Source organism: Pygoscelis adeliae, unplaced genomic scaffold (genome assembly GCF_000699105.1).
Source record: "Pygoscelis adeliae isolate BGI_AS28 unplaced genomic scaffold, ASM69910v1 Scaffold222, whole genome shotgun sequence".
Lineage (NCBI taxonomy): Eukaryota > Metazoa > Chordata > Aves > Sphenisciformes > Spheniscidae > Pygoscelis > Pygoscelis adeliae.
This window is the reverse complement of record NW_008824309.1, coordinates 3,109,046-3,119,827: the sequence shown is the minus strand read 5'-3', so window position 1 is coordinate 3,119,827 and position 10,782 is coordinate 3,109,046. Positions and strand designations below refer to the sequence as shown.

The 10,782-nt window shown below is 36.8% G+C and overlaps 1 protein-coding gene across 1 annotated transcript in view; it reads right to left on the bottom strand.

Moving 5' to 3' along the window:
* The window catches only part of ARHGAP15 (Rho GTPase activating protein 15), a 340,420-nt gene that overhangs the window by 101,895 nt on the left and 227,743 nt on the right, over positions 1-10,782 (bottom strand). The window contains exon 11 of the mRNA XM_009318944.1: positions 5,552-5,629. Within this exon, the coding sequence (XP_009317219.1) occupies positions 5,552-5,629 (78 nt within the window). The remainder of the gene's footprint in view (positions 1-5,551; positions 5,630-10,782) is intronic.

The following is a 10,782-nucleotide window of genomic DNA, read 5'->3' as shown; positions in this document are numbered from 1 at the left end:
GCTCATATAACCAGTAATTTAAAAAAAAAAAAAAAAATTGTTCCTCTTTTCTCATAGTTCATTGATAAAGAACATGTCAGTACAGTTGAAGAATCCTGCTGGTTAAAGGTATCATCCTTAGCTGCTCATATGGTCCGGGCTCTTACTTGTCAATTAGATTAATCCAAGCCATTTTAGAACAATAAATATAAGTACAGATGGAATATAAACATATTGAAGATTACTGTTTATGACGGCTGTTGTTTATGAAATCAAAAATAATGTTGCAACGAGGATTTTGTTGATATTTCAAATGGAAAGGAAAAGTAAATAGGAATTAGATATTCCTTAGGAAAGAAAAAAAAAACAAAACAAACAAAAAACCCCCAAAACCCCCCAAAACTCAAAAAAACCTAACAAACTACCACACCACAACCTCCAAAACAGCCCATGGGTAATAAAAAGGCAACGACTTTACTTACAATGCCACCTATGAGCTACCTTTAGAGAGGGGATATGGCACCTATAAACTCAAAACGCTAGGTATGTTGAAATCCATAAAATTTCCAATTACCGCTTCAGAATTTATTGTGCACATATGGAAAATAATACTTGTAAAAGAGAAAGGGGTTTGTGCCTGGTGCTGTCAATACTGTGAAGGATGGGGTGATTATAAAGCAAATTAACAATACTTTTAAATGTGCATTCACTTATCTTTCCAATTAAATCCTTGTTAAACAACTGCACAGACAGTAATAGTGCTTCTGCAAAGCACTGATCAAGACAGTTTTATTGTAATTTTTACTCTGTAACAATTAATCAAGTAGGCATTTTCTTTATTATTAAATTATTTAGTTAATAAATATTCACAATCAGTTTCACGTATTTGTGGTTTAAGTTTTACTTTTAATTTTTCTTAAACTGAATTATATTCCAGTATATTCTTATAGAAGAAACAACAGAAATATTTTAATTCAGTTTGCCGCAATGTTTTTTGTTAACTCGAGGTAATGTCAGGGTAAGATTAAATCCACCTTTTCCCCCTGTGTAATTACCAATTCGGATGTCTTTGGCTGTCTTTCTCCATATTCCATAAGACATGTACCTCTCTGCAATAATGTGATATTTAGCCTCTGCAAAAATTCATATTTCCCCTCCCCTTTGGTACATAAGTATAGTAACCAAGCCGTAAAAACACAGTAATTGACCTTTGGACGGTACGTGGTGTTTCGCAGTTAACACACAAGGTATTCCAAATGAAATAACAGGATGCAAAGGTCATCTGTACAGCAAATACCAAGCATTTTGCAGAAAAAGCATTGGCTATAAAGACAATTCGGAACTCTCCTGTATTATGTATGAATCAACACTTACTGAATGAACCAGTAAGTATTGAAATTTGTATTTCTATGGTTAGTTTCCCTGAACCTATATGCATTAGGATAGAATCCTAGTGTTTCAGCAATGTCTTACGAACCCTTTATAGCTCCATTTTTTTCAGTTAATTTAGTACTCATGAAAAGTTGAGTTTGACAGTCGTAGAAATTGAATGCCCTTCCAGCCACCCAGCAGATTAGCACAGGAGGCATAAAGAAGGAAGCTTCTACCTCCTCACCCAGGTATCTCTGATCTTCAAGCACAGAGGGCAACTGAGGATTGCTGGGACAGGCGTGCGCGAGCAGGACAGGGAACCCCTAGGGTTTAGCACAAAGAAGGTCTTACCCCATTATATCACAGCGTGCATCAACACGATGGGTTTGACCAGAGCAGGGAGCACACCACAAATTCACACTCTTACTTACATACTAACATCCTTACGGATGAAGAGTCCTCTCATTTTTTGGTTTGTTTGTTTTTTTTTCTTTCTGAGGCACTTTTTGCCTTACTGTTGGCATTTTTGTGGAGGTCAGAAGCTTGCTCTTGAAAAGCAGCTCTTACCTGTCCCCGCTTTCATATAGTCGTGCCTTGATGGCCCTGAGCAGCCCCACCTGGGGCTCCCCCACCCCTGCCCATGGGCTCGGGGCCCATGTCAGCCCCACCCTGGGGCTTTGGGCCAAAACAATTGATCTTTTTAGTAGCATCCTCGTATCCTGGAACTGGCAGCACACTTTATATGGCTTAACAGACCCATTTGTAGAACCTTATCCCTTTTACCACAGGTGTGAATTAAAAGAATATCCTTATAAATGTCTGTAAAGGCTTTAGCTTACTGGACCTTGCTTAACATCAGCAAAAGTCCTCCAGATTTTTCATAAAATCCCTAAACAATTGCCAAGTACCAAACATTTTGTTTTCTTTTAAATTGTAACTATTAGACTTAACCAATAATACAGAAAGCATAAGAGGAATGGACATCTCTGTCTAATGTCCCTGGCTATTATAGAAACCTTTGCCATAGGTTAATAGCCAGAAATACTGAATGACTGGTAGCTCAGTTTCTAAAATCAAAATTCTTTTAGTGCTTGTAGACTAAGAAAAGTATGAATTTCCTGATGTCAGTATTGGTCCAAACAGCTTCTACTGCCTTGATTCAGTGATTTGAAAAATGATGACTTAGAGTTTCGAAAGTGCTGAGAGACGTTATAGCCTGGTCCTCTTATGATCAACTGATCTTTTCAGCTCTTAATGGGAAAATAAATCATAGATAAAAGATAATCCTGTTGCACAGAAGCAAAAAAGGTGTGATATCAACAGACTTTTATAGAAAAAGAAAACTCTGTGAAAGGGATAAAGTAAATAAGGTAGTTTGTTCTGCTGATGCTTGTGTTGGCAAGGTCAAATCCCTCTTCAGGAGCTGCCTACCTCAAGAAATGAGAAGGAACCACAAAGTATATTCAGAGAACTTAAAAGGATACAAGGCATGTTTTTTTATTGTAAACCCATCCTCACCCCCTAAAATCTAGAATTTCAAGGGTCTTTTTAGATTTTTACTGTTCTTATTTCTTCTTTAATGATGAAGCTGTCAACTGTTAGTTTGTTTTCCTTTCATATTCACCAGTTCTCTCTCATTTAATTTTTGATGCTGCAGATGACATTAACAGTATAGGAAAAGGAGCCAAATAAAGCTTTGCTATATTCTAATTAATGATTATTCTAATAAAAAATACTTTGATATGGCAGCCAGCCTAGAGTCTCTTCTATGATCTTTAATTTTCCATGTGATACATATTATTTATATCCTATAAATGTAGGTGTAACACAATGGGAAAGCAAGCAGGAAGAAAGAGCCCATTAAGTATTTGGCCTGTATGAGAACTGATTGCACAGTCAATCTCTGCAATGTAAATAGGCTTTTTCAGAACATTTGTTTCCATTTATAATTAAATTAAACTTTAACTATAATAAAAAAAATCTCTATGGGAAAATCATATATATAAATACTGCTTTCCCACTGTTAACTACAGAAAAATGAAGGTACAGGGATTGAACCTAGGAGGTCACAACAACTACCGAGTGACAAAGTGATGCATGGCAAGTGTGTTATTAAGCATCCTCCCACTGCAGAGCTTTAGAGGACCGGTAAATAAAGAGGTTGGGAGCACACACTGGTTTTCCAAGTAACTTTTGTGAGTTCACGAAACAGTCTGAAACTGCTGCTGTCTTCAGCATCTAAGTGACAGGGGACAATGTCCCCGTGGGGACATTGGTTGGAGACTGCCATTGCCCTCCCAAGCGCGCGTTAAATAAATCCTGTTCGCCCCATCTCCCCACGGTGTTTTTTGCAGGTACGCTGTGCCTCAATGGGCAGATTTCTTGCATGTGTCCTAAGTAGTCAGTGTCAGAGTGGCTTTAATGTACCGTTAACTTCACCTTTATATATTCGTCTTTCACAGTGGTATAAACCAGAAGAAAAAGGTGCCTGGTACCTCTGTGCTGCAAAAAAGCCAGCTTAGATTTCTGTCTAGCTTTACAGTATCAGCCCATCTGTTTTAGGTGAAAACTTAGGCAGTAATGTTAACTTTAAGTACGTTAACCTTTAGATGCCACGAGACAGGATAGACAGAACCATTATTTTTATGGCACATTTTTTTCTGAGCAAAGATCCTAGGCAGCGAAGGCGGCTAGAAAATCCTGGTTTTGTCTCTCTGCCTCCAAACAAAATACAGTGTATGGTCATTTGAAAGCCAAGGCAGACTACATTATCGACACACAAATACCCAACAACTATAAATCCAAGGGAACCCAAGTAATGAGTCAAAGCCATGAGGCTGACAATTTATTCAGTCTCACTGAATTTACCAGCATAAATACTGATTCCTCATAAACCAGAGTTCACCCTCCAGTTTCAGCTGAAGACAAGACTGATCTGGAGCAGCTGCAGAGGTGGCAAATATCTACTGCTCCCCTGAAACCTTCCCTAGAGATGTAGATGGAGGCTTGAAGGTGGGAATATTTTTACGTCTACTCTCAATTTCATGAGAATTTTTGACTCAAAAGTCTTAGTTTACGTATAACACAAAACTAATCGAGGAAGTTGTTCTCCAACAGCTATCATCTCCAAGAAACTACATACAATACGCAATGTTTGGCAGTTCTGGTAATAGTCTCCAGGTAACTTTAAAAGAGTTAATAAAAAGTAGAAGAAAATGTTGCAACAGCTTCACATTTATACTTGATTAATTCAAAAGTGTATAAAGTCTTTAATGCAATTTAAGATTTGGGATTTTTCTTAATTTCTGAGAAGCTTAATTTTATTTTCTCATCAAGTAGTATCAGGAGGTTTACTGTCATTGATGATACTTGCTAAGCTATTAAATGTGGGGTATTTATTCTTTGCCAAAAGTAGTAAACTGTTCAGAGGTGAATGTATTTGTCATGTACCCCAATTAGCTACCAATATCAGCTTCCACACCTGTAACAGTATCTATTGGTCAATGTTAGATTCATTTAGGCCACATCTATGAAAAATGTTCTTTTGTGTTTGTGGAAATATGTTTATTGTATGTGGAATCTGTGGAAATATGTACAGGTTGGTTCTAATTCTGGTTCTCAAGTCTCTAAAATATTCATCTTTCCTCTTCTCATTTCCTGGGGTCAAGTCTTTGCCTTTTCAAAATCAGTGGTAAATCTTCCACTGACTTTGACAGAGCCAGTACTCTACTGTTAGTATTTCCTTCTCAGTTCTTTTCAGCACCTTTTTCTCTTTTGCTGGTTTCCTTTGGATCCCTGTTCTACTTTTGGTTTTGTTTAACTTTCAACATCCAAACAATCTGCTATTTTTCCTTTTAATCTTTTTTTTTCCTCACTTTGATTCTTTGGTTTCTACATATGCTTTGTTTTTTACCACCTTATTTCATGTATCCATTTCCTCCATTTTTTTCTTTTTTTTTTTTTGTTTTGTTTGTTTCTCATTTGCTGCTTAACTACTATTTTCCTCTGTTTACTCTGCTGTTTTTCCTCTCTCCTAGCTGACATTTCCCTCTGTGCAATATCTTTCTACCTTCCCTTTCCTCTCTTTTCCAAAACACGGCTCATCATTCTATGCCACTAATGTATAGCAGATTCTGAAATACTGTCATCTGAGACAGTTAAGTACTAAACAAAACATTACCAGGGTGGAGGAATCACTTACCCTGATTGACAACAAATCGTAACTTCTGTATTGTTGCCAGATTGCCGCTAACTCTGTATATTCCATCAACATCTAGACCTGAAAGAGAAACACATATTTCATTTTAGATCATATAAGTATTTTTCTTTTGTATGTCTGTCAGGAAGCCAGCAGCGCCCTAGCAAGTATGAAGAAGAGCAGTGTAGTGAACGACTGAAAAATAATCCACCTGACAACAACTGAAGTGCCTCCTGCCTGATTAAAACAGCAATGAAAAATAAAAGTGGCAGATTAACTTAAGTGAATACAAAACACCTAACTATAATTATCTTGTAATTCTGTCAGCAGAATATGTTTCTGCAAGGGTATTTGAGTGTGATGGGAAAGGAAGAGTGAATTAGCTCTCGTGCTTACAGAGAAGGGCTGTTTGGGATACGCACGATGCTACGCAAGCCCTGCTTAAACATGGGGTGTTTATATTAATAGTGCTGGGGAAACTTCTCAGTCTGGGGCCTGGGTTTTTTGGACGTGAATTTCTGAGGCTGTGACCTTTCTGAAAATAAAGTGGTGAGATGCCCACTCGGAAATCACGACGTGCATGAGACTACACACCACTACCTTTTCTCTACTATATTCTTCATAGCAGATCAGACAAGTTTGAAGATGAAATTAAATATCCCAAATAGCATATGCCCTGGAGTACATTTCTTCATTAATATAGGCCATTCTTTTCAAGGACAACCTGACAGTCTTGTTTCTCCCTGCATATCTACTCAAGGTTTATCTGCTAGGTGAAACTAGATGTCATACTCCCTTTTGTGACATATTATCTCCTACAGCAAGCTCTGCTGATATGACTGTTTAAAATAGCACTTCCAGCCCCAGTTGCATAGCTGTAGCATTTCAAAGCACATGGGAACTGCTCGCCTTTCCCGGGAGAATTAGCTATTGTGCAACAATGACTGAATCTGCATGCTTAAAAATTGAAAACACTAAACTGTATATTGTCATTTCACGTTTAAAATTTGCAAGTACATAAGAAGCTAAGTGTACCTACACAAAACAGTTTTTTTTAAGGCTACTCATCATTTGGAACACAAGTTTTAATTCGCTTTTGGCAAGCAATTTCAGAGAAAGGCTTTCTCTTGGAAAACACTAAATTGTCAAAACCAAAAATTTTCAGGAAATATTTCCTGACAAGGTATCTATGGGGAATATTTTTTTCCGATTCAGTGTGGGCAAAATGGGAAAACTGAAACTATAGTAAAGAGTGAAAGAAGAGTGAAAGCAAGTCCAAAAGCCCAGAAGCCCAGTTGTAAATACACTTAAATAGGAAGGAGCTGAGGTTCAAGTCCTTATTTCCAAGATACTTGCATCATGCCTTAGCAGATAAGTGCCATAGCCAGTGGATTCAACTGCTTGGAGGTATTCCTCACTGATCTTGAAACATCTTAACATATTTACTTTTCCTTTTCATGCAGACTGAAACCAAATAAAGTCTTTTGTTTGTTTGCGTGTTTGATTTCTCTCTCTACAAAATACAGTTCTTATTTTATGTCTATCCTGCTAAGAACACCCTGATTTTGTTTACATTAAATAATCTATTTTAAAAATGAATAATAATTCCGTATTATACACTGGTTATCTATGTCTTTTATTAGACAATTTTCTGCACCTGTGGGTGTCCTGCAACATAATACTGAGAGTGATGATTCATTTCAGGAAGATCCCCTTTGGTTACAGAGGGATAAAGAAAAAGTTTATTTAAGAGAAATCAAAAAGGATTTGGTAATCAAGAACACTTGGAAGTTATCCATCTACTGGATATATAACATATGAGCAAATGGAAATTACTAAAATGTTTCAGTAATGCAATTCTATCCTAAATCTGAAGAGTCTCATTCTGTTTTAGTAAGAGGAGAGTGAGAGAGCAAAAGTAATTCCCAGCATAGGAATGTGGGACTCTTGTGGTAAAGGATTAAGAATTGCACCATGTAAATGGAAGTCTAAATCAGAAAGTAAAGAGGAAAAAGAAAACAAACAAACAAACAAATGAGCCTCAAAACAGAATGTTAACTTTTGTTTGGATCTAACTCAACTCAGTTCTTAACCTTTTTGGATATATGGAAGTGAAAACAATACGTCTTGTATTTATTCATCCAATACTTTCGGTGAAATAGTGATGTCTCACATTAATAGCATCAATTTGGAACCTGCATAAATTATCCAGATCAAGTGAAAATGACAAACTATGTTGTAAATTGGTGGATATTACATCTTGCAAAATGATCTGGAGTGTACAAGTGCATTATTATTGTTATAAATTTACTTTGGTCCAGAAACGAGGTCTGATTAGCATTTCATTTGGACACTATACAATATGGCAGAGAGAAAAAAAAAAATCCAAGAATATCAAGCCAATTACAGTGTTCACGTGCCATCAACTTTCTGCTCCAAGAACTTTGAAAGTTAAGCCAAGCCAAACCAATGTAAATTGGTGGATTTGGACATCCTTTTCATGACCACATTATCTTAGTTGGATTGTTAACAACTTATTTTGGAAATCCAATTAGGCGCAAAAGAGAAAGAGAGAGAAAGAGAGAAAGAGAGAGAGAAATACGTCTTTATAGTTCTAACATCCTGATTCTATGAACAATTTTCAAGGCAAATTCACTTTTAAGGGCACCTCTATCAAGAATAAAAACATCACCGCACTGCTGTCAGTGTTTCTTCACGGCAGGCTATGAATACTTAGGGAACAAGAAGAAACAAAAGCCTTGCAGAGTTTCCTATCTGGTGCTGGCATTTAAGTATAGTGGTAAAGAATGTTTCAGAAAAAATATTAGAGAGAATAAAGTCCAACGCTTGTTGACTATAGGGTGACCTTCTTGAGTTTTGGAGTGGGGTTTATCAGGGAAGAATCACTGGATTTTGCCCTAGAGGAGAACAAATATTTTATTTACTTTATATCTCAATCTCCAACGCTGTTTCTGTTCCTTTTTAATGAGGAACCTGAGAACAGGATGGACCCACAATTAGAAATTATAGCCAGAAGCATGATAATGACTTCAGTATTTCCACCCTAAAGTCTGTAATGGTATAAGAAATGTAGGAAAAGGACTTACTCAAGAATACATCAGTTTAGCTGCCAAACTATAGGCAAATTTTAGCTATATTCATTAAAAAAATTATACAGGTACTCCTGATGAGAAAGTTAAAAGGCAACTGAACTCAGGCTTGGTTGAGATTCATGAACAATAATGAATGTTATATTCACTCTGCATAACTGCACAGAAGATGTTAGAAGAACACTTATTTAAGGACAATTTTTGCACTCCTGCTTCTAGCCAAAATGGACATAACCATGAATGCAGGTCAGTGTCAGCTCCAGTAGCAGTTTGAGCTGGAACCCATTATTGCAGAGAAACGTTAAGACCACAGAAAAAAATTAGAACTTAGGTGATACATTTATCCAAACACATTTTAAAATATTAGACTTTGATATTGGTTGAGGTAGTCCTGATGCTTTATGAACTGCCTTGAATGAAACGTTCTCATTCATTCTTTTCTGTTGCACAGAACAAATCCCTCTCCCAAATCACATTGCATTCTGCCTAAGCTTAATCTGTATTTGACAATACCTTCAAACTGAATATAAAAGGAAATTCTCTATGTGCGGGGGGGAGGGTGGTGGTGGTATACAGAAATTTCTCTCTCTGTTTTTTAACAAGATTTAGAATTTGAAACATACCATTTTAAATGGTACTAGGTAACTTCCTGCATAGAAACCCATGAAACTTTCACAATTAATGTATCCTGAAATAGGTGTGGTCCCCAGGCCTGGTAGGAGTTCTGTAAAAGAAACCATCGTGCTGGATTCAACAACAAAGTGAAGTACAAACTTGAAGAAAGGCATTCTTTAGTTAGTCCTTTCATTTAAAATCAGTTATGTTCAGGGCAAAAATATTGTATTTCAAAGGAGCCTATTATGCCTTCCCATAAACAGAAAGATCATACGTTTTAAAACTGAAGTATCATTATGTAATCAAGCTGTTGTATTATAAACTATTTTGTGGGCTCAGATGCCCAGGGCTATCTTTACAAATATTTAAGAGGTCATTATCAGGGTATGTTCTCCCTAAAACTATAATTCTTTCCTCGTGTTTTCATATGCATCTTACCATAAATATCTGATTTATAAACAATTTTTTAAAAGTTTACTAAGGGTACAAAAGTGAGGCATGAAGTCATTTAAAGAAGCAGAAATGCGCGAATGCAGCAAATACACCAGTGTCAAGAATGTGTCCGATGAGAAAAATACCACTAAACAATGTGCAAAAAAATAAAGTTTTACAAAAGGATCAATATTTGTATGCCAGTAGAAGGAAAATTATTAATAGTAGCAAAGAATAAATCTGACACATTAAAATTTGACATTAAAATTACTGTATCCGGATAGGGTTACAAAAGGTACCCGGAGTTTCAGGTGAATGTGGGAGCAAAAAAAAAAAAGTTTTTACCTGAAGCCAGGGAAAGCAGAGGTGAAAATGATGAGAACAATGAAAAAAATTTTACACCACAGAGAGAAAATACATAGAGGCATTAACAGCAAACAAGGGACATATGGATGTGAAATGTGCGGTGCAGAAGTGGTGTGAGATTAAGATACTTGAACCAGCAAACTTGGTACGCAGCTTGATCAGCTCGAGTTGAAACGAGCACCAGCTCATTTTGAATGTAAGACTATCTGCACTCATCGTGGTTTTCAGTGTTGCTGACATCTCTATCCTGCTTTTTGGTGTGGCATTGGGTGGGGTTAGGCATGCCCTAAAGATCCTGAAGCAGGGCTGAAGGCTGACACTGGGATTTGCTCCGCTCTGCTAGAGAAAAAGATCTCTTCTGATCATCAGAACGACACACTTCTTGTACTCCTCCCATCAAAAGATCACATTTGTGAGGCTGAAAACAACATCCCAGCTAACATCTGATATGAAAACAGGTCCCATCCCTAGTCCAGAGAAGTTACTCATCTACTGTGGGAGTGGGAGCCATACAAATGTCATGTTAGATAGTGCTACCAGACAGACAAGCATAAACAAACCTAGGAGACGAAACAGCGGGTGATGTTGGAAGTCAATCTGAAGAACAGAGAGATTATCACTGTCATAAAAAAATCAGTGTTCACTTATCAGTGTTCATGATATACATGTCTCTCATTTGCAAATGAAACAGAGAGAAAAACTTGGAAATTT